A 27680-nucleotide genomic window follows, 5' to 3' on the forward strand; every position below is an offset into this window, starting at 1 on the left:
AAGAAAAGATGGATTGATAACATAAAAGAGTGGACAGGAATGGACTTTGCGGAGACTCAAGCACTGACACACAGTCATCAGGGGTGGTAACATTTAGTTGATTGCTCATCAGTTATGGTGCCCCAACTACTAATATGGTTATGAGAGTGATGATGATGATGTATAGAATGCCTTCTATTCTAAGAGCCCTGTGAAGTAGGTAAATGCCATGAGCCCTTTGTTACAGAGGAGAAAAACATGAAAAACAGGAGTGAGGTTTCTTATCCACCCAAGGTTTCACAGTGAACCCAGATCCTGACTACACCTTGTGCTTTAACCACTTAGCCATGCTTCCCAGAGGTCTGAATCAGCCTTGATCTTCACCCAGGTCTCAGACTGAACCTGACCTACTTGTGAGATTAGGAAAAGGTTATGTATACCCCAAACTTCATTTCACTTCCCTTCCTCTTCAGAAGCAGATCCACTAAGCTCAGTGATAGGAAGGTTTCTATTGGGCTTTGCTATTTCAGCATAGTTCAGTCTCAGCAGAAGCACTCCCAAGTAGCTCCAGAGTGCTGCTGTGATTGATGAAAGAGTTGCAGCAGCACGGTCCTCTGGAAATGAGGCAAGATTTCCCCAGCCACAGAGAGGAGCGAGTCTTGTGGCTTTACCTTAGCTCCCCAAATAGGACCTGCCACCAGAAGTGAGTGAATCTCTCAGCCTTCCTGAAAAAGACCTACTATTGTGAGGTGGGAGAGTGCAGATCATGGGGATCTTCTGCTGGAGGGATCATTAATGGTTGGAAAAGCCAGGGATTGTGGGAAGGAGAAAATCCTAATTATTTAAAATTATTATTATTAGCTATTTTATTATTATTTTTATTTACTGTAGTGTGTAGGAGTCCAGGTTGTGAACCAGGACCCCAATTGCACTAGGCCCTATACAGACATAGAACAAAAAGATCCTGCCCCTGAGAGCTTACAATCTAATGGTCATGGGTAGGGGCTCTCAAAGGGATCACAGGCTACCACTTTGATAGCCAGTGAGTTAGCTGGTATTTTAATGAAAGCACTTTGTGGAGTTAATTCTGTGAGGTAGTAAAAATCCAGGTGCCTATAGCATGGTTATAAGGAGAAAGACCCCTACCACACTGGTGATGGGAAGCCAGGTTAGAACCTTGACAGCAACAGATTGTGGCCAGACAATTTTAGCCAGGGTGTGGTAAGACCCTTAGTAAACAATTTCCCCCTACCAATTTGTGTTGCTTTAGAAAACGGTGTACCCTGCCGTTTCTGATCCTCCAGGAGCCAACCTGCTTCATTCTCAACACTGATCTGTCCGTGAGCCATTACTGATTACATCAACAGGAAGCTCTGAGACTACCTCTACGCAGCACTTCTATGATCTTGGGGGGTGCCTCAGGGAAGCTATTCCATTAAACATGTTTCAGAATAAGATAGAAAAAGGGAACCCAGTCCCCTTTGTTTTTAGCCACAGGGTGATGATTTAAAAGGGTTTTTAGCCACAGGGTGATTGGGCAGGGGCTAGAGCTACCGGGCTCACTCTTCCTGGCTGCCCACAGCTCCTAGGGGAACATTGGCAGCCCCAATGCAACTTATAGTTGAGCCACGGGGAGCATAAGAGAGCGTTAAAAGTACCTTTGCCTCAGTCTCCATTTCTTCCCGGAATGCACTTCAGCTGGAGGGCAGAACCAGGCGGCTAGCCATCACACGCTGGAATGGCTTTTTTTTCTCCTTAGTCATTTACAATTGTTGACACTTGTGCTAAGGTGGCATTGCATGTGAGCCTAAATAAGCGTTTCATTGAGCTTAATTGAACATTAACCACGTTGTACTGCAAAACAATGCTTTACGGGGGGTCAAGAACTCTCGCTAAGCTCGCTAACCAGGTATGCCCCTGACACAGGGATTTTGCCTTTATTTTTGTTATCCCCTTCGTAATCTCAGTGTGAGATGCGGTACTTCCTTGCCTAAACATCCAGATAAAATATTTGAAAAAACACTTAACAAGCGTTAAACCCCCCCCCCCCCGGCGCTTGGGCATTAGCCTGGCTGTCGCGCACCGGGCCTAGGAGCCAGAATCAGCGATGGCACCCGATCGGCGCTTCCCCCCCGGGGATGAGGCAGGGAACTCATTTGTGGTTTCACCCCCCCCCCCCCGCTAAAGGAGGACCCCCCCTCCCCAGGATGTAACCTCTACACCACACCAGAAGGTGCAGTCAACAGGCCAGGCGCCGGCCCCACGACCTGGGCAACTTGAAACTCAAGACCCTAGGCCTTGCGGCCTCCGCCTCCCTGTTTGGCTTTGCAGCATCCTCGCCTCCCGCCTCACCACGTCGCCGCCGGTGAAGCAATGACCCCCCCACCCCCACGGCTCTTTTCCGGGGGACCCCCCCCCCAAACCAAACGCCGGCAACGCCTTGGCTACTGGAACAGGTGACCCTGGGGCCTGATGAGAGAAACTGGGGGCCCAGCCCCCCGGGCTCTCTGGGGCCCGCCCCGTCACTGGATTTGCACAGACCGCACAGGCGGTTTTTTTTTGGGGGGGGCGCCCCAATTACCCCCCGCCGCCGCCGCCGCCCTCCAGCGGCCCTGGCTGGGATCCCGGCTGGGAGGCGGGGGCTGGCCCCTTGCAGCCGGGGGTGAGGAGACCGCCCTGGAGGGCGCGGCGGCAGCCCTGGCGCTGGGCGAAGGGCTCCGCACCCTGCTCGCCGCCCGCCCGCCGGCCGCTTCCTCCTGCCGGGCCTGGCGGGAATTGTAGTGCGCAGGGCCCCGCGCCGGCCGGGCGGAGGCGGGCAGCCCGGCCCCGTGGCGGACTACAAGTCCCAGGCCGGGGGGGGGTGGGCGTAGGCCGGGGGCGGCGGCGGCGAGCGGCGGCAGGGGCAGGGGCAGGGGCAGGCCGCGCACTCGCACGCGCCGCCGGGCAGCGCCGGGGGAAGGTTGCGCTGCTCGCTGGCTGCCGGAGCCGGGGACGATGCAGGCGGAGTCGGGGATCGTGGCGGACTTCGAGGTCGGCGAGGAGTTTCACGAGGAGCCCAAGACCTACTATGAGCTGAAGAGCCAGCCCCTGAAAAGCAGGTGGGTGAGGGTGGTGGGGGGCACTGCTGGGGCAGCGCCGTGCCCCTCCCTCCCTTCTTCCCCTGCCCGCTTTTCATTCCCCCTCTCTCCCACCTGCCCGTGTTCATCCCCCTGCCCCCTTTCCATTCCCCCTCTCTGCCCGTGTTCATCCCTCTGCCCCTTTTCCCTTCCCCCTCTCTGCCCTTCTCCTTCTGCTTATGCTCATCCCTCTGCCCCCTTTCCATTTCCCCTCTCTGTCCTTCTCCCCTTGCTGGTGTTCACCCCCCTGCCCGTGTTCCCTCCTCTGCCTCCTGCCCATTCTCCCTTTCTGCTCATCCCCCTGCCACCCTTTCCCCCTCTCTGTTTTCTTTCTATTCCCCCTCTCTGCCCTTCTCCCCTTGCTCCTGTTCATCCCCCTGCCCCTTTCTCCTTCTATCATAGAATCATAGAATATCAGGGTTGGAAGGGACCTCAGGAGGTCATCTAGTCCAACTCCCTGCTCAAAGCAGGACCAATCCCCAATTTTTGCCCCAGATCCCTAAATGGTTCCCTCAAGGATTGAACTCACAACCCTGGGTTTAGCAGGCCAATGGTCAAACCACTGAGCTATCCCTCCCCCTTCCAACTATCCCTCCCCCTTCTGCCCTTCTCTCTCTCTTCTCCTGCCCCCGCTCCTCCTGCCCCATTCCCTCTCTCTGCTCCCTGCCTGTGTTCATCTCTCTGCCCTTCTCCCTCTGTCCCCTTTCCATTCCCTCTCTATCTTTCCTTCTCTCTCTCTCTCTTCCCCTGCCCCATTCCCTCTCTCTGCCCCTGCCCTTCTTCTTTTGCTCTCTTTCCATTCCCCCTTGCCCCATTCCCTCTCTCTCCTCCCTGCCTGTGTTCATCCCCCTGCCCTTCTCCCTTTGCCCCCTTTCCATTCCCCCTTTCCTCCTGCACCCTGCCCTTTCTCAGGCCCCTTCTCTTCTACCTTTCCCTCTGTTCCTCTTTTATTCCTCCTCTCCTTAATCTGCCCTTCTCTTTTCCCTTCTCCCATGCCTCTAGGAGAGACACCTCCCCTCCCCCTTGGCCCAGATAGGAATGGGGAAAGGCTGCCCCTCCCCTGGCAGTGCCATTGTGGTGCTGCTTGTGCCCCGAAGCTGCAGGGCCTGTCCCCGTTTGGGCGCACTGGAGCTCGGGGCTTGAATGCGTAGGCTGTCACTGACTCCCAGCGTGGGACACTGTCAAAGCAGGGAAAATGTTGCAAACGGCAGCCTGCTAATTTAGGGGCGAGGCGGGCTGGTGAAGCCAGGGGGTGTCACACTCTGAGGAGGCTGTTTGTTTTGGGATGGTGGTGGTGGTTTGCTGGTGTTTAAACCATGTCACTGATTGCAAAATGTTACTGAGGGAATAATCAGGCTGCCATGTGGCTGCTGTTTGTATTCTGTATTGCTGAATCAGCCCGTTTGTAAATGTTAAACAAAATATATTGAAAGGAAACATCCTATGCTGTTGGGACCATAAAAGCAGCTATTTAGTTAGTGTTTTCTGTAATAATAGCAGTGTTGTTTGGCATGTGTTTAGGGGAGAGGGAGGGTCCAAGTTCTGGTGTGGTGTTATATAAAGGGTATTGTTGGGCATTATCCAGCCTTGGCCAAAGGATATCGCTGTCATTCTTGGAGAGGCCCAGACTAAAGCTTGACTGTGCATAAAGGGTATAGGAGACAGAAAGTGAGAGAGAAATCTGCCCCTTTTCATTCAGGGTGGACGGGGCTCCAAACAAGTGAATAAATTGGATCGTTTGAGTGTTCTGATAGGATCACCTACATAACATTGCATTAGTCTGTGGAAGAGTGAGGGAGAAAACTTCCGTCAGGTAAAATAAATGATCACGTACAACACTGAGGGAGAATAGCTGCTTGTGCTGTTTCAAAACCTGCAACGTCTATTTCTATGCCATCGTGCTAGCTTGATAAATGCTAGCTAGTCAGAACAAACTGGCTATACGGTAATACACTGTTTCACACTTTTTTTACACTGGAAACAGGTGCAGGACAGAATTTGGGATCCAGTCAATGCTAAATTAAAACAGGTGTTGCAAGCCTTGTGGTTTTTTTTGTTTTGTTTTTATTTTGGAGCAGGCCCATGCTACTTGAAATCAATGAATGACCTATTTGTTCACAAGTTTTCAATTGAAGTTCTTGCAATGGTGTTTACGAAAGTTATCTGCTATATTGTCATCTCGATCTGCTGTGTTGTTTAGACGGGCTCCAGCTTGTTCAGCGTATTTCTACTCCTCTTACACTGTGTTAGGGCATTTGCTCCTTCTAGGGAACTGCTGGAAAAAGAAAGCAAATGCATCTAGCACTTCAAGTCATCTGTGCCTTGTGGGCCCTGCACGTTTTACTCTGTCAGCAGTGTCTTTTTTTCCTTCTCCAGACTTTCTTCCAGGGTGCTTTGTCAACAGCAAACCTTTCATCCTCCTCACAATGGATGTAATGCTGGTGATGAATGAGTCTCCGTGGAACGATGGGTGGCTCATTTTGGTCGCTGATACACAGATGGCAAAAACATTCTATCTAATTTATAGCCAAGCTTGTTGATAGCATATCTTGTTTTAGTTATTTTCACTTTTTAAGTATGCTCCCTACGCCAGTGTCTGGGCACACGTATGGAGTTAAAATAGTGCATGGTGCATACGACAAATATTAAATAGAGTCCTACCTCCCATCTTTAGTAAGTCTATAAATAAGTTCCCCATCCCTCAAACAAAAGTCTTAAGTATATAGATAGATATTGTACTGTGCCCTGCTGGCTTAAGAAAAATTCACGCTCTTTTGGACCAGTGAAGGCCCTGTAAAAACCCCTGGCACTAACACCCAGGATTTCAAATCTTGGGATGCTTGGGGCTTGTTTTCATTACAGTTAACTGGAGTTATAACTCAAGTGTTGCCCTGTCCATATGCAAAACTGCTTAGCTCAGTGTGGTGATCCTTTTAACTCAAGTTGGCTTGCCTGTCAAGAGGTACATGCTAAAGCTGGAGTTAGCCTAACACCCTAAGCTGCTAACTCAGCCACTCTGTGCAGCTTGTGTTATTTTGTAGCATAGCTACTTTCGCAGAGCTAAGCCAACTGCGAAGAGATCACTGTGCAGTGAAGTGATACCTGTAGAGCGAGCACTTTAGACCCACTGTAATGGTGGTGCGTGGGAAGAGAAGTGTTTCTCGTGTAGCTAGGACCCAAACAATATAGGGCTTCAAAGTTCAGTGTTCACACCTTAAATTGCACCTGGAAGCCAGTGCAACCTACAGGGCACTGAGTTTCTTATGAGTCGGGCTCTGTATCTGACAATGGATGTCACAGAAAACATGGATTCTGTGGCTTTCTGTGACTTCTGCAGTGGGTGGTGTGGCTTACCCCAGGATTGCCCAAGTAGCAGCTAGTGCAGCTGGCCCCTGGGACCCCCTGAGCAATGGTCCCGGGGTGGCAGGAGCAATGGCAGGTGAGTGGCCCTTGGCATGGCTGGTGCTGCTGGCTGGCCTCGGCGCCCTCACCAAATCCCCCAGAGCAGCGCCCTCCTTGTCCCCCAGCTAAGATTTAGTCATGAGTATTTTCAGTAAAAGTCATGGGCAGGTCACTAAATCGTAGCCTTACGTATGATCAGTCTTCTTGAGCAATTATGTGGCCAGTAATCCAGTCTGTTAGGCCTTCAGAGCAAGGAGAGCAGGGTCCAGCTCCTAAATCAAGATGAATGGTTATCACCACCCCATTTTGCTCCCCCAGGCACAGATAAACAAAGTGCTTTAGGCCTCTGGGATCTAAATGCACCCCTATGTTGTGAACCTCTGTGGGGGTTAAGTGGGCAAACCCACTCAGGAATGATGACCATATACTCGGTGGCTTCCTGAAACCAACCAGGATTGTTTCCAATGTACCTGGATTGAGCTTCAGATAGCATGTTGTCACCTGAGCACAAGTACTTTCCTCCTCTGAGTCGTGCACCTGGAATGCAAACACTGGGCCCTGTCCGTGTCCAAAGAAACAGAGATCGAGTCATTACATCATAATGGTGGTTCTGCAGTCCGGACCACATCACTGTGTTCCCCAGCAGCCTCACGTACATATTGAGCAGCAAGGGTGACAGAATAGAAACCTGCAGTGTCTCTCTCACATCCCTCCAACAAGAAAGAGCCCTCAGGTGGAATAATAATTACCTAAACCTCTTGAGATCTTTCTGACAGGGGGAGAATGTATATTGTTGACATTGACACAGCTAGCCCAGCTTGTACACACCACTGTATCACCAGTGTGTAGCCCTGGACTCCTGCAGTACGCAGAGCCCACAGCAGGCTGAGCGGAGGCAGGGACCCCAGTCTCGGCTGGACTTGAAGTCCAGCCCAACTAGGGGCCACAGCCAGGTTAGTAAAACCTGGTGGATGATAGCAACTAAGGATGCTGATAGAACCAGTGAACCTGACCTGTTTCCATGAATTGGGGAAGATCGGCCAATGAGACTCTCTGCTGGTTCTCTGCTCTGCCCATGCCTGAAACCTGACTGGTGGGTATCGAGGACAGCTGAGAACATCAAGAGTCTGATTCTCTTTCCTTGGTCATATTAGTAGTGTAAATCGGGAGTAACTGCCCTGAAGTTCATGGAGTTACATTCTCTTCTCAACAACCTTACCCCAAAAAGCATTTAAGGAATCGAGTGATAATGAGATGATGATGAACATCAGTGGATGGTTTGTTGAACAAGGGCCTATATGGCCACTTGGTTGAGCAGTGCTGGCATGCTGCCTTTCCTTGCTAATCTCCACTATCAAGACTCAATTTCTTCTGTGGGTTGTGGTGTGTGTGTTTGTTTTGTTTTTTTAAACTAGCCATGAGGGCCACAGAACACTTTGAACTTGTAGGCAATCTGAAGCTCCCCTTGCACACTGGGAGCGTCAACAAGTGAGATCAGAGGAAGCTCAGTCAGGGGTACATGGCATTTGTGCCCTCCAGTTCCAGACATAAACAGAATAATACAGTGCTTTTCATCAGTAGATTTCAAAGGAGATGATCATTATGCCCATTTTACAGAAGGTGGAAGCAAGGCACAGAGGGGGGATGTCATTTGCTCGCTCACCCAGCAGGCCAATGGCAGAGCCAGGAGCAGAACTCAGGTCTCTGGAGTCCCAGTCTGTTGCTCTGTCCACTAAGCAATACTGCCTGTCTTTACTCACATGGACAAAATCAATCCTGCCCAAAGATAGGGAAATCCTCTACTGACCCAACCAGTCAGCCTCTCATTTCTGCCTAAAGGGGAATTACTTTCTCTCTATAGTCTCATTGGAGTGATGAGGCAGAACAACCCCCATTATCGACCTGACCTCACATGGGAAATCCACCCAGCACGATATATTTAAAAAAAAAAAAAATCCAACTGCCTCCTGCCCCGAAAGACTCACCCATAACTTCATTGCCCAATTTAACTCAACACTTGCAATATTGATCTCCCTCCTTCAAATTCTGTTCTACTGCATCTACCACCCAATTCACCTGTCTCCCGTTTTCTTCTTCTTCTCTTTAATGCATACTCCCATTTGATAATTCAAGGTTCCAATCCAAAACTGCAAGGGATCCTCTAATAAAATCTCTTTGCTCTAAATGCTGTACTAGGCCATGCCACAGTAGAATGCTAGAGGCCAATGAAAAATGTAAGTCCAGCAAAAAGGCCCAGTAACAAGGACTGAAAATACTATGCTGGGCTAAGATACAGTGATTCCAACCTAAAGTCCTAAGGGGCACGTGAGAATTTAGCCTCTCAGACTGGGAAGTGCTAGACATGCTTAAGGATTCTCTGGAATTTGTTGTGGTTGAGTTTAAGATTGGAAAAGAGGAGACTAAGGGGGGATATGATAGAGGTATATAAAATCATGAGCGGTGTGGAGAAAGTGAATAAGGAAAAATCGTTATTTACTTGTTCCCATAATATAAGAACTACGGGCTACCAAATGAAATTAATGGGCAGCAGGTTTAAAACAAATAAAAGGAAGTTCTTCACTTAGCGCACAGTCAACCTGTGGAACTCCTTGCCTGAGGAGGTTGTGAAGGCTAGGACTATAACAGGGTTTAAAAGAGAACCTCCATGAATTTATCCAGTTAAGTCCATTAATGGCTATTAGTCAGGATGGGTAAGGAATAGTGTCCCTAGCCTCTGTTTGTCAGAGGGTGGAGATGGATGGCAGGAGAGAGATCACTAGATCATTACCTGTTAAGTTCATTCCATCTGGGGCACGTGGCATTGACCGCTGTCGGCAGACAGGATACTGGGCTGGATGGACATTTAGTCTGACCCAGTATAGCCATTTTTATGTTCTTAAGCCTTTGAAAACTAAACGGTTCTTACAGGCACCACAGTTTTTGCATAGTCATTTTTAGGTGTGAGAGAGAACTGGGATATGTGACTAAATCAATATGACAAGGCTTTTTAATACCTTTATGTTATTTATTACTAGACTGCAGAATGTAAGATGAAATCCTGCCCTCCCTAGCACATATGCAAACCCTTTCAGTGAGCATTACACATGCACTACTGAAGGCAGATTTGACCCTTTGTTTTCACCTGGAGGCTCATTTAAATTGGCTCACTTTGTTTGATGGACTAAGTTTACTGTTAATACAGATGAGCTAGGAACAGTGAAAATTGGTTGGGTTGGTCCATTTGCTTCTCCTTTTGCCACCCAGGAATATAAACCCATTTGGCTTATATGCTTGATACAGTGGAGGCCTGCAAATTGTCAACTATTGTAGCTGACAATTTCAGTTTTACAAAACCTGCATTCAGCAAGAATTTGAAGCTAATTTTTTTTACCGTTTATGCTACTGCACTGCTGATGATTTTCAGCTTAAATTTAATATCCCAGGAATGATCCTGTTATGAAATTTGTATTTTAAGTGGAAAAAGTTAAGAAAAACTCTGTTTGCATGGTAATTTTTTAAAAGAAGCGTATGCTTATTTTATCAGTAATAACGTTGAGATTTAATTTATTGAATTACCCAAGTTTATATAAAGAAAAGGAGTACTTGTGGCACCTTAGAGACTAACCAATTTATATAAAATTATCATAACTCCAGATATTCAGTGCTACAGATATGTTAGCTACATGTATTTCACTAATATAAATCAGTACCTCAGATCTAGCCAGCATTCAGATCTTCACTTATTTTTATGTCCTCTTGTGCTGCTCTCAAAGTTTGAGATTGACTGGTTAAATTAGTTTTCCTACTCTTAGAACACTGTATATTAGCAAGGGTAGTATCTAATTGGGGGAGGAAAATCCTTGGTGCACATATTTTTGCAGAGAATACTAATTCTGAAACTAAACTGGATTGTTATAAGTTCTTTATTATGCATATAATCAAATCTAATTTTGTAAATTAATTTTGCAGTGTGATTTAGATTTAAACTCGATTACATTACGATTTTCAATATTGTGTTTGTTCTTTTTTCAGATTACTGCTATTTAAGGATCTTATTCAAGGGTTTTATATTCACGTTGAATTCTGCAGTGCAGTTTGTTCAGACTGTTTATATCTGTTCCAGTTGTGCAAGAAGTGGAAAATATCCTTTATTTAGAACAGGTCACATGTGCTTGCTTACATCCAGGAACAGAGTCTCAATGTTATAAAAAAAAAATGTATCTTAGAGAAACAAATTTTAAAACAGTTTCTGAAAGGTTTTTCCTTCTCTAGAAGATCAACATTAGCATATTTTTAAGTAAAGTAAAACACAACATGTAGGGCAAAATTTTCAAAGGCACTAAGCGTTGGAGTAACTGTGGTCTCATTGATTTCAGTGGGAGCAGAGTTAGGCCAGTGCAGTATATCTTTGAAGATCCCTCCCATAACATTTTTGTGAGTGAGTAAAATTATCTGATGTTTATTCTGCACTTCAAATTCACTTCACGACAGAGAGAACCCTAGCCACAGATGATTACAGTACCTGAAAGTGACTTTATTTTTTTGAAAACACAGTGGAAATAAATGTACCCGAATAATAATACTATATCTAGCTTTATATAGTGCTTTTCTTCAATAGATCTCAAAATGATTTACAAAGGTGAGTGATTGTAATTGGGATGGCTCTTATATGAAAATGTGGGGAAAGCTAAACTATCCAAAATATTTCCTATGTAGGGAACTGGTGGTGACTCTTCTATTTAGGTAACATTTTCCATTGTAAAAGATTCTTGTGACCTCTCTGCGAAGTTCTCATACCTTCATTGTTTGCTGCAGCCCTTTGATGATCGGCATGGGGGACACCCTTGGGATACAAAAGTGCCTTTTCTTTATCCCATGAAATTCAGTTCAGCTTTTACTGTGACGTAACTTTTGAAGATCACCATTTCATTTCTCTCACTTGCATTTCTCAGACAGCCTGCCAAATTAATGACAAAATATTCTCAGACCAGGCTGACACCCCTGCCACACCTGGCAGCTGCCAGAGGAGCTAGTGGGGAAGAGAAACAGGCGGGGTATATGTATTATGTAAGAAAAAATAGTCTTTAATTAATGTTCACATACTGTTTTTTTCCCACAGATCCTTGCATCATTTAGTGTCCAAGATCAATGCACAAGTGGGCAGAATTACGGTTGCGGAGGCCGCTGTAAACCTGACATTTCCTAATTTTTGAGTGCCTGACTGTGCAACCTGAATAACATAGGTTACTAACAACTTGTGCAGAATCTAAGTTTTCATTTTAAAAAAACAAACATTCCCCTTTGGGTTGTGAACAAAACCTTCTAAATGTGACTGACCGTAAACTGACGCCCTGTGCAGTATGCACACAGATAGCGCTAGTGTGCTGCTTTGCTTAAAGCTTCCTTGGCAGCATTAGAGGTACGCTGACAAAACTCTGGGCAGAAGCCTGTTGGGTGCTGTGAAATTGGCAAGAACCTAGTCGATTTCATGTTGTTGTTGCTTGACTGGAATCCAAATAGATGCTGGGAAGGGGAAGACTAATAGAGACTTTCAGGTATGTTATTTGACATGTAAATGTCACTTCTTATCACACCCTGTAATTAAATCTTTAATAGGAAAAGTTAGAGATTTGTAGAGCATTTTTGTTCAAAATATACTTTCTCTCTGGGTGTGAATAATGTAGAAAGAAACCTATAGGTTTTGAATAGGACAGTTTGAATATAAATATTTTTGGAAAATGTTACATTTGTCTCTGCATTTCAAAGCAACCCCCCTTTCACATTTAAAAAAACAAACAAAAAATGAGCCAGTCATTTTCAGGTTTTGTTTTTGTTTTAATTCCAAAACGCTTACTTTGCATGTTGACTCAGGACAATCTTTAATTACCAGTTTGACATTTTAATGCTAGAAGGAAAATTAGGGAGCTCCAGACAAGTTCTGTCAGCACTTTGTCCATAGGTGGTGGTTTTCCTATTTTAGATTCTCAGATGTTTTAACGTGCAAAGTAATGGCCTGATTCTATTATCTTTGTTTACTAAAACTCATGCTGACTGAAGTAGTTGTGTCATAATAAGGCTGCATGATTGGGTGCTGTAACAGAGTTAATTTTACATGGAAACCTGTCTCCTTGCATTATATTATTATTATTTATTATTATACTTGACTAAGGACTTTTCTCACTGGTCCATGCAGTAAAACCGGAACAGTTACAGGGTAATGAATTGCATGCATACTGTTACGGCTTCCATTTTATATTTGTAGTATAGGAGCAATGCAAGTAAACCAAAAACATTTAGTTCTGCATTAATATGTATTCATAGCATACTATTGCTTGGTTTGCATATATCCATAGAAGGTTATGGGTTACTGATCTAAGCATCTGGTTTGAAATATGTAGGCTCCCTGGAATCAAAGACAGGGATCCTGGCAGGGCCAGCTCAGCCTGTTATCCTTTTGAGGTAGATAAAATGAGTTTTATGCAGTTTACTGTGTTAGGTGTCATTCAGACAACTCCCTACAGTCCAACGGCCTGTCTGCTCTGTGATGGCATTAAAGATTCCAAGGTGTCTTTGGAATAGTAGGGCTTTGCCCATGCATCCATGGCCAGAATTTCACCTTTTGACCCACCCCAGTGTTGAGAAGTGATCTCCACCCAGAGATGTCTTCATTCAGTGGGGAAGTGATTTATTTTACGTGCACAGACCCCAACCCTGCAAAGGGCTCCACAGCCACAACCTACTGATGTCTCTGGGACTCCATGAGAGAATCAGATTCTGAGCTTATAAATAACTCGCCTTTGCTGAACGCTTTAGGATCTCTCAGGATGAAAGGCACTATATCTTGTAAGGAGCTGTATTTATCATCAATATGAGCTTTGTTCCTTTCACCGTAATAGTACTGCTAGGTGTAGGAACTAATAGAACAGGGGTGGCCAACCTGTGGCTCCAGAGCCACATGCATCTCTTCAGAAGTTAATATGCAGCTCCTTGCATAGGGGCCAACTTTGGGGCTGGAGCTACAGACGCCAACTTTCCAGTGTGCCCGGGGGGGAGTGCTCACTGCTCAACCCCTGGCTCTGCCCCAGCCCCATGCCCCGCTCCACCCCTTCCCCCAAAGGCTCCGCCCCTTCCGCTGAGTTTGCCACACCCTTGCTCCTCCTTCCCTCCCAATCCTCCTGTACACCACAGAACTGCTGATTGCGGCAGGCAGGAGGTGCAGGGATGGAGGATTCGGTGCTGCTGGCGGGTGGGAAACACTGGGGTGAGGTTGGGGGGAGCTGACTGGGGGGGCTGCTGTTGTGTTACTGCGGCTCTTTGGCAATGCACATTGGTAAATTCTGGCTCCTGCTCAGGTTGGCCACCCTTGTAATAAAACATTCTCATGTGTATCGCTAGATGCCACAGGAGTCCAACTGCCTTTTAATATTATCACTAACTGTCTTTAATAGCTTAAGTGTTACCTCTAGTTCATATTTTATTGAACAAATGACATCTGTACTGTAACTTGTTCTGTCATAGTTGCATCTTTCTAACCACCTTTCTGCCAAAGATTCAACCCCGAGTCCAGTAGTTTGTATTTGTCTTCATTGATAACTGATTATACAGAAACCCTCTATAGGTTTTTCCCCCCCTCCTCACTAGAAGCCACTCTGTAGATTGAGCTGGCAGGATGAGGGACAGAAATGTGTTGCTGCCATACAGAATTATTTCTTCAAGCACAAACCAACAGAAATGTGTGAGGTGATAACTGTTACATTTAATACCATATAAAGGAGAATAGAAGTTTATCATAGGAGTTCACATTAATATTTTAATACTGCAATTAACAGCCTTTAACAGTAAGATTTTTAAAAAAAAAACTCCATTCCCGTGAAGATTTTGTTTGTACAGTATAACTAGACAATGGAGGACAAAGAGGAGTTCATGTAAGTGCATTCTGTAATACATTGTGCTGGGAAAATAACACTGAGAAAAAACAAACAACTCTTTCAGGGGGAAAAAAAGAGTATCAAAGACAGTATGGTACTATAAGATACAATTTAAAGGGTTGAGCCTGCAAACCATATTCCACATAAATAATCCTTGCTCACATGAGCAGTTGCATTCAAGTCAATGAGGCTGCTCCCTGAGTAGGGATTGCAGGATCAGGTCCCGGTTTTGTAAAGCGTATCATAATATCCATGGGCCAGGTTTACAGTATGCTCTGGTGACACAAAGCAGCCACAAATCTGGTTTAACCAGCTATTTAGGTTGTCTTTATGGCTACTTTGCACAGCTCTGATCATGCACATCAGCCAGAGCATGCTGGGGAATTTGGCCCTTTATCACCAATCACTCCACAGAATTAGACTTAATTACAGGGTTAATAAGTAGCACAGAAGGAGAGAAATGAAGATGTATGGGTTAGGAAGAAGGATTGTGTTGGGCCAAACGTTCAAAGGCACCTGTAGCAACTCTTAACTTGTATGCAAATGTGCATGCACAGGTTTGGTTTTGTTGTTTTTTGTGTGTGTGTGCGCACTCACACAAAAATGATAGTTTATACACACACAGAAACCCTATTTGTATGTGCAGATTTAGAGAAAGGGGCTTTACATGTGCAAATGCGCCATTTTTGTGTGCAGGAAAACCTTGCTGACAAAACACTGTCAGGCTTCTGTTTGGCTTGGTGTCATTCAAGGACAGGTCTGTTTTAGGCTTTGATGGCTCCCTAGGTGCCATTCATATCTCTGGGGAGTAGTCAAAAATTCCTGTCTGTTTGGGTGTCAGTCGATCAAAGCTTGCCAATGAGACTTGGGATGCTGAGGCAGCTTTTACCTGGTAGCCTATAACAATGCACGTTGCTGCACAAATAGTTGAAATCTAGTGAAGTACAATAGGGTTCTGGCAGGGATATTGGGGAGTTTTGGATCTGAGAGGGTAGGCAGAAATGGGAGCCACTCAAGTGGAGGAATGCAGCTGAAATAAAGAAATAGGATCCATTGGAGTGTTCTGGATTAAGGAGGCAGTGGAGTAGGAAATGAATAATTATTATTTACTGTTTGACAGTATTATAGTAGCACCTAAAGGGTTCACCCAAGACCTGGAACCCTGTTGTGCTCGCTGTTGTAAACTCACATAGGAATGGTAACTGTTGTGATTCCCTGTTTGGGGGAGGGCGGGGAAGCACACAGTGGGAGTTGGGGTGGAACCAAAGTAAACAGGGAGCTGTTTCAGGGCAGGAAGACTGCAGTCGGAGCTGGGGTCATTCAGGTTCATGGGGTCAGGAGGATAGGAAGAAGGGGCATAGGAGTTGCTGGTGTTTCCAGCTAGGGAGGGAAAGCAATAGTGCTAGGGAGGAGATTGGGGTGTTTTAAATGGGAAGGCAATGGCTGAAGCAGCAGAGCCTGGCTCAACCTGAGACTTGGAAGATTTTTTGTTTTTAAGATTTTTTTGTTTTTAAGTGAGGGAGGAGCATTTTTACAAGGAATATTTCCAAAGCAAATCGCCTTGAAGCGTAGTTTAATGCAATATACAGTAAAAAATCAAAACAGAAAATAATACCACCCCCACTCTTTTGTTGTTTGAAAAGTTCAGCCTGCCCTAATCACACAGAGATATAACCTGTGAGAGCTTTTGAATGTGAAGCAGGATGATGCTGAGATGTGGAATTCCAGCAAGAGGACGCTGGATTGTACAGAAGAGCTAAAAAGCTGTCTTTTTGGGCTGCTCATTTGCAGCTTTCAACTCACAGGAGATCAGTGGGAACACAGTAGCCCAGCAGTGTGATTCTCTGAAGATGTCACAATTATTTTATTTGGATTTCTGCTCACTCTAGAGGGCATACTTGCATTCTTTATTCATTCAGACTAGGGGATTTGCCTTTCCCAAAACCTCAGCCATACTAGGGGCATGTCCCAGGTGTCAGTTAATCTGGTGAAGACATTGGCGTTGTTAGGAACAGTTGCTGGGTGTTTTTTGCTTGTAAAGTGGAGGCTGCTGTTTGATGTCTTTTGCAGAGCTGCAATAAAAATCAAGGTATTCATCCACTAAGCTACTGCTTCTATTTGTTAAACTTGTGCACGGTGGCTTTGGAATTCAAGCTAACCAGTGTGTTGTGTAACTGTTCATTTTATTCCCTCATCTTCCCACCTGTCCATTTTATTCACCTGCCCAGCACCTAGACTGTAAGCAAGGAGAGTTGTCTTTGTTGTTTATATGTATAGCTCACAGCAAAAGGAGGCCCTAATCCTAGGGGCTACCAGAATGCACGTAAGTAATACCAAGAAAAATTATTGTAATGGTCACAGAGACTTCTTATGCACAAGAAGAGTCTTAAGAATGAAGCAGTGCTTCCATTTCTGAATTAACTGGTGAGTCAAAAGGATATTACTTCACAATAAGATCCCTTTGCAGTACAGTTTTTCCCCAGGTCAGATTGGCTGGGACCTTGGGGTTTTTTCATCTTTCTCTGTAGCACGGAATGCTGGTCACTTGCCAGAATTACCTGGGTATATCGCACTTAATCAGTTCCTTGCTATTGCCTTGGGCGTTGATGCACCTCGTCCCTCCTGTTCTCTGCCTGTGGCACATAATAGTTTAGTCTCCAGTGAGCTATAATATTTTGGTTGTTGGGTTTAGTGAGCTGGGTTGTTGGTTGTGGGGTGGGTTGGTAGTGGTCAGACTAAATGATCCGGTGGTCCCTTCTGATCTTAAACTACTATGACTCTCTGTTACAAAAAAGACAATTGTCCAAAATGTTGAGGATGTTATCTAGGAGATGCTGCGAATTCTGGGTTCGCTCTTGAAATAAGAATTCAGATACTGGAGAGTCGAGTTTGCCCAAGTATATAAGAGCCAAAATGCCTGAATTGCGACGGAGGGGAAGGTAAGTTGCTTTAGAGGAGGTGTGGTTTTGACACACTCAGTATTGGGCAATCAAAGGGTCTTTCCAGCATGGTGCTCATAAATTCAGAAGCCATCAAGAGAGGCAAGAAGATCTAGAAGCTGGTGAAGGGGTGTGAATCTCCTCTTTGAGAGGACTTCATTTTAAGTGACATGGAATGCCGGAGAGTTTGATAGAATAAAAGAGGCTGAGAATGCCCATATGTGAGTGGATTATTTCTGTTGAGTTGCAGCCATTACATTACAAAGATGAGATTGAAGCATGAGAGGCTCTTGAAATAAGATTTTTGTAATTTACACAAATTCATGCTTGACGTGTGGGTGTAAAGAGCATTGGTTGCTATAGAACATCATTTGGAAATTGGTATACTGATTTGTTTGATTCTGCTTGTTGAAGTTACAATTTCAATTCAATTGTAAAGCTGTTGTGCCAGTGATAAGCTGGTGTCTGGAGACTGGGATGGAGCCTAGATAGTGTGGCAGTGAATGCATTAACATTGTACATAGAGCCTGATCTGTAGCTCATTGCAGTCGATGAAAGGGCTCCCGTTGACTTCAGTGGGCTTTGAGTCATCGCTGTAGAGAGGCAGTTTATTTTACATTAGAAGCTGTATTGTCAGAGCCATTCATTCTGAATCACTGTAAAGATACATAGTATACACTGTTGGTACAGAGCAATGACCTTCCATTTTTCATGTACATCAAACAAAATGAAGGTGCATGAAACAAATCTACCTGTTGCAAAGATGCTGGGTGTGCTGAAGTAAGCCTGGTAACGATGTTATTTTAGGTGGGCTTTTGTATTAATAAGCTATAACAATCCAAATAACAGATGCAAGTCACTCCACTGCAGAAGGCCAACATAATATTGGCCCTATGCACCACTTAAGTCCCATTTTAAAAACAAGATTGTCATTCGTGCATAGGTCTGCATTTGAAAGCATAGGAAGGCTGCTCCTTGTCACCCCTTGTGTACCTACAGGCACAGTGAAACAAGGAGACCTACCTCCCTGTATATGACTGTAGCTATTCATGTTCCCCACTTTCTGGTAGAGTTCCCTGTCATTCTAAGGAGGCAGCAATTACCGCTTGCTAAAGGAGACCTGTCTTGTGGATGATCCTTTTAATTGTCACAGTGTCGACTATTTACCTTCCGCTTATGAGAGTTGTTCCAGAGCAGCTGTGATCTGTCAGTCCCCTTGACAGAGTCTTTTTCTGAGATGTTTCAGTCTGGCTTTGCTGCAAGCCACATCAATTCTGCAGTGGCAAGCATGGGTGATGTGACCTCTGTCGCATTGAGTCTGCCATGGTGTAAGTTCTAATTTAGTTAAACCTCCAGTGACTTGGGTTTGATACTGTTGATCAAATGATCTTTAGCTTCACTTGAACCTTCCAGTGCAGTGTTAACTGAATCTATCAGTAGACCAACAGAGAAACAGATCCAACCATCTTGTGATTCTAAATTTGTTGTGGTCGGTTCAATATATTTAATTGAATCAGTCATAGTTAATTATGGGGGATCCTCAGAGACTGGTTTTGTGCCCCATTCACTTCAGCACCTTCAGCTTCAGACTCTCACACACTTCCTTTTGGAAACTGTTTTGGTAGATATGGGCCAAAAACAAGGCTGTTTGCAAATCCAGGCTTGTATTTTGTCCCTCCTTCCATTTTGTGCCATTTCACTTAACAAGATACTTTTGTTTTGTTGTTCCTGGGTGTGGCATTGCAGACTAGTCTCAATGAAGGGAGGTGCAAGAAGATAGCTCTTGCATTGTGCCCTAACTCTGGAAGGCTGTGATCCAAGAGGCTTCCATTGAAAATGCCTGTGATGTGTCTTCTCTCCCCTCCTGGAAGAGTTGCACCCTTGCATGCCTGTTTCATTGCCATTGTCATGGTGAGGTGTAGAGAGAGAGTCATTCTTCAAGATCCTATGTTTGATTCCTGCTGTCAGTACCACATAAATATATGGTCTTCCATGAGATAATCTGCGTGACACAGCCTTGGCTCTGTCATTCTGGCTAGCTGAAATGCAAAGTTAAAGTTGAAGCTGAAATGAACAAAATTGCCTCCATGACTTCCTAAAATCTCCTCTCTATTTACAGACTATTTTGATAATCAGTTTCTCTTCTAAAAATAACAAGGAATACTTGTGGCACCTTATTTGAGCATAAGCTTTCATGGGCTAACACCCACTTCATCAGATGCATGCAGTGGAAAATACAGTAGGAAGACGCGTGCGCACACACACGCAGAACATGAAAAAATAGGGGTTGCCATACCAACTCTAGCAAGTAATCAATTAAGGTGGGCTATTATCAGCAGAAGGAAAAAAAAACTTTTGTAGTGATAATCAGGATGGCCATTTCAAACAGTTGACAAGGAGGTGTAAGTAACAATAGGGAGAAAATTAGCATGGGGAAATAGTTTTTAGTTTGTGTAATGACTCATCCACTTCCAGTCTTTATTCAACCCTAATTTAATGGTGTCCAGTTTGCAAATTAATTCCAGTTCTGCAGTTTCTCATTGGAGTCTGTTTTTGAAGGGTTTTTTTGTTGAATAATTGCGACTTATAGGTCTGTAATCGAGTGTCCAGGGAGGTTGAAGTGTTCTCCAACTGGTTTTTGAATGTTATAATTCTTGATGTCTGATTTGTGTCCATTTATTCTTTTACATAGAGACTGTCCGGTTTGGCCAATGTACATGGCAGAGGGGCATTGCTGGCACATGATGGCATATATCACATTGGTAGATGTGCAGGTGAACGAGCCTCTGATAGTGTGGCTGATGTGATTAGGTCGTATGATGGTGTCCCTTGAACAGATATGTAGACAGAGTTGGCAACGGGCTTTGTTGCAAGGATAGGTTCCTGGGTTAGTGTTTTTGTTGTGTGGTGTGTGGTTGCTGGTGAGTATTTGCTTCAGGTTGGGGGGTTGTCTGTAAGCAAGAACCGGCCTGTCTCCCAAGATCTGTGAGACTGATGGGTCTTCCTTCAGGATAGGTTGTAGATCCTTGATGATGCACTGGAGAGGTTTCAGTTGGGGGCTGAAGGTAATGGCGAGTGGCGTTCTGTTACTTTGTTTGTTGGGCCTGTCTTGTAGTAGGTAACTTCTGGGTACTCTTCTGGCTCTGTGAGTCTTTCTTCACTTCAGCAGGTGGGTATTGTAGTTGTAAGAACACTTGCTAGAGATCTTGTAGGTGTTTGTCTCTGTCTGAGGGGTTGGAGGAAATGCAGCTCTGTCTTAGAGCTTGGCTGCAAACAATGGATCGTGTGGTGTGGTCTGGATGAAAGCTGGAGGCATGTAGGTAAGTAGGTTTCCGGTATAGAGTGGTGTTTATGTGACCATCGCTTATTAGCACTGTAGTGTCCAGGAAGTGGATCTCTTGTGTGGACTGGTCCAGGCTGAGGTTGATGGTGGGATGGAAATTGTTGAAATCATGGTGGAATTCCTCAAGGGCTTCTTTTTCATGGGTCCAGATGATGAAGATGTCATCAATATAGCGCAAGTAGAGTAGGGGCGTTAGGGGACGAGAGCTGAGGAAGCGTTGTTCTAAATCAGCCGTAAAAATGTTGGCATACTGCGGGGCCATGTGGGCACCCATAGCAGTGCTGCTGTCTTGAAGGTATACATTGCCCCCAAATGTGAAATAGTTGTGGCTTTACGGGATGGGAGGGAGGAGAGAGATGTGCAGGTTTAGACTGAAGGTAACGAATACTATTGTTCTTTCCCTTTTGCTTTCTTGTAGCTATTGCCCAACTGCTGTAAAATGTTTTAACGTGGTTTAAGTAAAATGGTGAAATATACACTGTATCCGTGAGAATGTTTTGTTATAGCTCTTGTCTTGCTGGCCTTTCTAATCAGATTTTCAGGTATCTCTCAATGTGAATTGAGTGCTCTGCTGAGGTACTTGCATTCACGTCATTATCTGACCAGTACTCCCCCGCCCGCCTCTTCATGAAGGCTCACACTTCCTTGGCTTTCTGTTGAGAAATAAGCTGTTGATAAAACAGCTCAGTTTGTACAATTGCACTGGCTTTCTTTGTTCTCCTTTTCTCAATGGCTGTATTTTGTCAGTGTGTACCTTTTTAGCTCTTTTGAAATCCCAGCCCTGAAGCCAGGGGTGAAAGTAAAATTGAAAACTTACTGGTATGGGGCCGTTTTCAGCCCCTGCCCCCAAAAGGGGTGGGGCAGAAGGGGCGGGGGGGGGGTGGGCTCAGTGTCATCCAGCCAGGCCTTCAATGCTGCCTGGCCCTCGCCATCTGGGGGTCCAGTGGCGATTTAAAGGGCCCAGGGCTCCGGTCGGAGGCCCGGGCCCTTTTAAATCGCCAGCCCTGGGGCACCGTCTCCTTTTGCCCACCCCCCATGTGGGCAGGCTGGTAGGGGGCAAAAGGGGAAACGACGATAAAGCTCTGCCGCGGCAGCACTTTAAGCAGGGTCCTTTGCCGCCTCATTGCTTCAGTGTCAGGGGGTGCAAAGGTGGTAGGGGCCAGTACTGGTGGCCACTGTTTACTGGTACACTGTAGCGGCCCGTACTGCCTTACTTTCACCCCTTACTTGATCAAGAAGAGTTTTGTCTTTACATGGGAGCTTTGCTTGAGTAAGGGTTACCAAACCCAGAGCCTGATGCTGTAAGTACTGGGGTTTACAAACTCAATCTGAAGTTTATTTATTTATTTCCCTTGCTGCATGGTTCTGCATGGTTTTGCTTAATGCAGTAAGAAATGCTTGGACTTCTGGGACTTGGAAATGGAAAATTAATTGGTAGTTGCTCTCTCTATATAATGCTTTTAGGAACTGTGTGCACTTCAGTGTTCGGTTGGACTCATAACGGCAGAGCAGCCTGGGTGGTAGAAGGAACATGCTAAGAAATGCAAGATTGTATTGACTGTATTGCAATTCTGTTGGGGGCAAAAAAATAGAACATGCTCAGCGTTTACATTTGTGTATTGTTTTCTCCTTTATTTTGCATGTTTAGAAAATGCCATGCTCTGCAAACTGCTGACTCTGTGCTTTCCGTGGAATGAAAACCATCTGGACAACTTGACTGAATTTTATCTAAGTTCGTAGTAACAGGCTCTGTTTTGTTTTCTGGTTAGGTCAAGACCAGAATTTCAATTTAAAATTTATGGAGGTGACTACAAATTAAACATTGCCCATTCTCTGGAGGTTTTAATAGCAACTTGAATGTTCTAGAGGTGTGTGTATTGTATTTGAATGTCTATTTAAAAACAACAATATTGATTTTTCCCCTTAAGCATTTGTCTTTTGGATAGCACTTATAATTTGCTATTCTAATACAATTCGTCTGAATTGCCCCAGTTCAACAAAGTATTTTAAGCACCTGCTTAAGTCTCATTGAAACGAATGGGATTTAAACACCTGCTTAAAATTTTAGTAAGCACTTAAAGTCTTTGCTGGGTCAGACCCCACGGGCAGAGGCGCTGACTCCATGAGTGCTCTCCGTGAGTGGGGGCAGGGTGGGGTCGGGGGAGGAGTTTGAGCACCCACCGGCACCAGGAGAAGTTGTTGCCTAAGCCCATGGGTGGATCAGATCCCAGTTCATCAAAAGACTTAAACATGTGCTTAACTTTAGGCACGTGAGTAGTACATTGCCTTAGCAAGACTAGTCACAGGTTTAAAGTTACATTTGTGCTTAAGTATTTTGCTGGATCGTGGCCTTAGGGCCAGATTCTACAATGTGCTGAGCACTCTTTCCCTGATCCAGCAAAGCAGTTAAGCATATACGTAACTCTTAACTTTGAGCACATGAGGAAGACCTCTCATGCACTTAAGCACGTGCTTCAGTGCTTTGCTAGTCTGGGACAGGTGTGTTTAGCACTTGGCAGGATAGCGTCCTCATTGAGGAATGCTTTTGAAGTTGATATTTCCAACTTTAGAACTTTTCAGTGATGAATTCTAATTAAAAACAATATTGTTTCTGAAAGACCATGAGATTTAAAAAAAAAAAAAAGTAAGAAATCCTTCCAAAACCCATAAGGTATAATCTGTTTCCTAACACAGGATACAAATATAGTAGAACTTTGGTACAGTCTGTTTTAAGGCAGCAAGTGTGCTATAAACCTACTGTTCAAAAGCACCCTTTGAGCTTCAGTAGCCTTGAATGAGGAAAGTATCTTTTGCTTTGATTAGGGGGGAGGGGAGAGAGTGGTTGAGAAAGCGCCTTCTCGATATTAGAAAGTTTCATATGTTCTGGAGAAATGTAATTAAATTTGTGCACGCTTAAATTGGTAAATAATGATTGTCTTACATGTTAATGAGTGTATAAAATGGACAATGAATTCATTCTCTGTAGTCTTACGCTGAGAGGAGAGGTTATTCATCATACCAAACTTCTAACTGGAAAAAAAATGTTCTTTTTTAAGTCAAAAGCTACATTATTGGTAGAACATTGGGCTTGATGTTATAACTGCACAAAGGTCAGGAAAATTCAAAATCAGGTTTCCCTAAAGCAGTTGTAACTCTGTCCCACTTTAGAGACTAACCAATTTATTTAGCTACAGCTCACGAAAGCTCATGCTCAAATAAATTGGTTAGTCTCTAAAGTGCCACAAGTCCTCCTTTTCTTTTTGTGAATACAGACTAACACGGCTGTTACTCTGAAATCTGTCCCACTTTGAATATGTGTTGCTGTAAAGTCTTCCATTATATGAGATTATAACACAGAATGATTCAGGACATACTGTTTGGCTAAAGAAATACAACAGAATAGAAAGGTGTTGCTCGGTTTTCATTATAGCTCTTCCAACAAGACTGCATAAATAAGTTGAGCTTTGTACTGTTTCTTGTCAAACCTGCCTGTCGTCGGTCTGAAACTGGATTTTAGCAAGATATTACTTGGGCTGTTATAGGGCAGGGTTCGGTTCTTGATTTACAGGTTAGGTTAGGCAGGAGATTTTGGTCGAAATCTCTGTCATCTTTTCTCTCTGCATGCAGAAATTCCCTTGCTTTTTGATGTTTACATATAGCTTCAAATATCTCTGCTCCAGATGATTGTTTAGGAGCCAAACTTGCCAAACTGATTAGTTGGTTGCTATAGTGTCTCACATTGTGATATGAAGTGTCACACAGTATATACTATATGACACATTGTGGAGGACATGCCTCGTGCGGAAAAGCTGTTTTTTTAATAAGCAGTGCTTCAAAATGCTTTGTTCAACCTCTTTGCCAAACCTCCTTTTTCGTGATGTTATCTTACTGCTTCGTATGTATAATAACTCAATGTTGTTGATTAAAATATTCCAGTTCTTTGATGCACCAGTGCTAACTTGTCTGTTATACGTTCGTACAGGAAAGAAGAAATTATATATGAGCTCCCTTCTGCAGTCCGCACCCCTCCTGCACCCCAGCCCCCTTCTCTGAGCCCCCTCCTATACCCTGCGCTCTCTCCCGCACCCCAACCCCCTGCCCCAGCCCTGCGTACAATTTCCCCACCCAGATGTGGCCCTTGGCCCAAAAAGTTTGCCCACCCCTGTTCTAGACTCAGTATGGCACTGTACTGTCACCAGGACTTGCCTCTTTGTAACTTGGGCTACAATTTCAAAGTCAAATGGGACAGTGTTTGTCAAAGTTCCTTCAAGTTCAGCAAAATCCATTACCTTAGTGCTATAGTAGGACTGATCTTACACGTTCTTTTCCAGGTGCAGCCTTACACAGGACTTCACCGTAACTTTCTTCAGACTGAGGGTAAATTTCTAGTTTTCAGCTGCCTCAATGGGTTTTGAATTAGAGACTGTCCAGCCTGTGTTCAATAAAGAAGTTTGCTCCGTTACTTCTGAGGAGGCTTTCAATCTCTCCAGGTGAAATAACTTGCCAGATCTTAGAAATTCAATACAGATTTCTGGTGGCTTCCTCAGTTATCACTGCAAAGAAAAGTCCAAAGAGACTCCATGCCAGAGCACAATCTTGTTTGATTCCATTTGATCTTAGAAAGGGATACTGTATGTAAATGGTGCCTGCAGAGGTTCTGCCTGGCATTCCATCATGCTCATCAATGAGTTGCATAAACTTCTCTATATCCTCAAGCTCAGACATGGTTTTTGGTAGTCTTGGTCAGTTGACAGTGTCAGAATGTCTGGTATGGAAAACAAACATCATATACAGATCCAAGGTTTTGTTCCCTACAGTTTGCCAATAACTGTTGAGAAACAAGCAGAACGCCAACAGCGTTTGCTTTCTTCTCTAAAGCAGGTCTGTTTTGGAAAGGTCTTGACTAGCTGTTGTCATCAAGAAGCTCCCAGCAAGAATTGAAGACAGGGAGATTCTACAGTCTCTCTTCACTTCATGTTTTTAGATGGTATCAGTGTTTGCATCCTTGAGCTCCTGCTGGAATGTTTTCTCCTTCTGTATGGTTTCTAAGCAGTAGCATAGCTGTGGATGGTAAGCATGAAGCCACAATATCTGTAGGTTTTGCTGCCTATTCACAGGGGTTGTAAAGTACTGCTATATAAATGCTCAGTATTAATAACACAGTGCACTTATTGATGGTCACAGGGCTTCTGTTGCATCCTTCCTGCACATGATTAGATTTAATAAGGATCTTGTTTCCTCTGAGGCATATTCCCAGTCTTTCTCCCTTTAGCCCATGGCTCAGAAATATGTATAAAGGAGATGGTGGATGAATGTTAAAACAAACTGCAAGGCCCTCAGTGGGTACCACCCAGGAGCACATCACTATAAATGAAGATTTTGGGACTCAGGAATTCATGGGACTGTCTGGACTCAAATGTTCTCCTCTATCTAAAGGAAGTCATGTATCTATGCCATAACTGGAGCTTGGCTGGCAGGTCTGAGGGAACATCCATCCATGTAATGTAGAGTCTCTAATTTGCATGCATCTCTAGGGTCCAGTGCTCCTCTGAGATTCCCTACACTTTACCCTAATCCTGTGAGAGAGCTTGCTCATTTCGCGAATTTTGACCAGGTACTATTGGCACCCCCCGACCACTGACATTGCTGCAGTCTCAAGAAGGTTGCAGGCCAAACTGGAGGCAGTCAGCCTTTCTGTCGGGGGATTATGAGCACCTGGGTGGTAATCACTGGGCTAAAGATGTAATTGGGAGGATATAAGGAGGAGGAGCAGGAAGCCAGGGGATTTCAGAAGGAGAGCCCTGAGGGTGAGTTTGGGCTGGGGAATGAATGCTGCAGGGAAGCCTACCCTTGCTGTAAGCGTGCATTACGCAGTTACTTTGCAAGAAAAGAATAAATACACGCTTTGGTGAAAGATGCTAACCCGGTGTGTGTGAGGCCGCACGAACTGTGACAGTAACTTTAAAGCTGTCATTGGCACTTTAACTCCATAGTGCTTGACTTGTGGAATTAAGATCTTAACCTTTGAATTCCTGTAGGCTCTTAATGGAGGTTTTTTCTCTCACTTAAAAAATCTGATGTAGTAATTAATCTCTCTCTCTTTTATTCTGGAGTTCATAAAGTGGTAGTTTGGAGCAGCAAATCTAATGCCATGAGAATTAAACATGGAAGATGTTCAGTAATGGGAGAGATTGAAATAGGATAGTGCAGGAATTAGAGTAAGTGTAATGAACATTGCACAGTACTAGATACTTTTCAGTGAATGAAAAGCATTTAGAAGGGAATGTTTTATTTCTGCAAGTGCCTGGATAAGGAATATTCTGAATTAGAATGGGAATTAGTAATGCAGATGAGATTGTCACTTTGGAAATTGGCTTGTCACTGCATCTCTGTTTAGCACAAATGTGTTTATGGCACACGGAGGTTTAGATGTGTGCGGGGAGAGGGTGTTGTTCATAGTGACCCAAAGATGAGGGAATCTGTCTGATATATACAATGAATTGAGACCCTTGGATTTAATTTAGGGCCACATGCAACTCCAGCCCAAGCCACTGAGCTGAGTGCTGGGGAGATGTACTGAAGTGTTGGGTGGGGAAGAAGAATGTTCCTTGTGGGCTGTGCAGTTGCTCCATAGAAGTTGAAGTAGCTGGTGTAGGACACGCATCGACCCTTCTTACTGAGAGCATGGGAGATCCATGCGGAGATGGCGCTGCTGCTTTTCTCTGATTGCACCATTACTCTACTCTCGAGCTGTAAGAGCTCCATGCTGCGTTAGGCTGCAGATCTCTTGAACAGCCTGCCTCTCATCCAGTCTTCCTCTTTATGTGGGTTAATCACACCACTTCCATTGCTTGGGGGGCCTAGGTGAGCATGCAGGTGGATTTGCACCTTCCCGTGGACGTTGCCCATGAATTACACAAGAGATACAAAGGCTATATCCTTGCCTTTACAGATGCATTCGTCACTAAAACAG

The 27680-nt window shown here is 44.6% G+C and overlaps 1 protein-coding gene across 4 annotated transcripts in view; it reads left to right on the top strand.

The window, feature by feature from the left end:
* The first annotated feature begins 2853 nt into the window (after nt 1-2853).
* Nucleotides 2854-27680, top strand: part of MITF (melanocyte inducing transcription factor) — a 168071-nt gene continuing 143244 nt past the window's right edge. The window contains exon 1 of one of the 4 annotated variants that reach the window (XM_073351080.1): nt 2854-3077. In XM_073351080.1, the coding sequence (XP_073207181.1) occupies nt 2974-3077 (104 nt within the window). In that variant the 5' untranslated portion in view covers nt 2854-2973. Of the gene's footprint in view, nt 3078-11884; nt 12053-27680 lie in introns of those variants that run through there. The other 3 variants (XM_073351079.1, XM_073351085.1, XM_073351083.1) reach the window with 3 other exon arrangements.

This window comes from Lepidochelys kempii, chromosome 7, assembly GCF_965140265.1.
Source record: "Lepidochelys kempii isolate rLepKem1 chromosome 7, rLepKem1.hap2, whole genome shotgun sequence".
NCBI classification, from domain to species: domain Eukaryota; kingdom Metazoa; phylum Chordata; order Testudines; family Cheloniidae; genus Lepidochelys; species Lepidochelys kempii.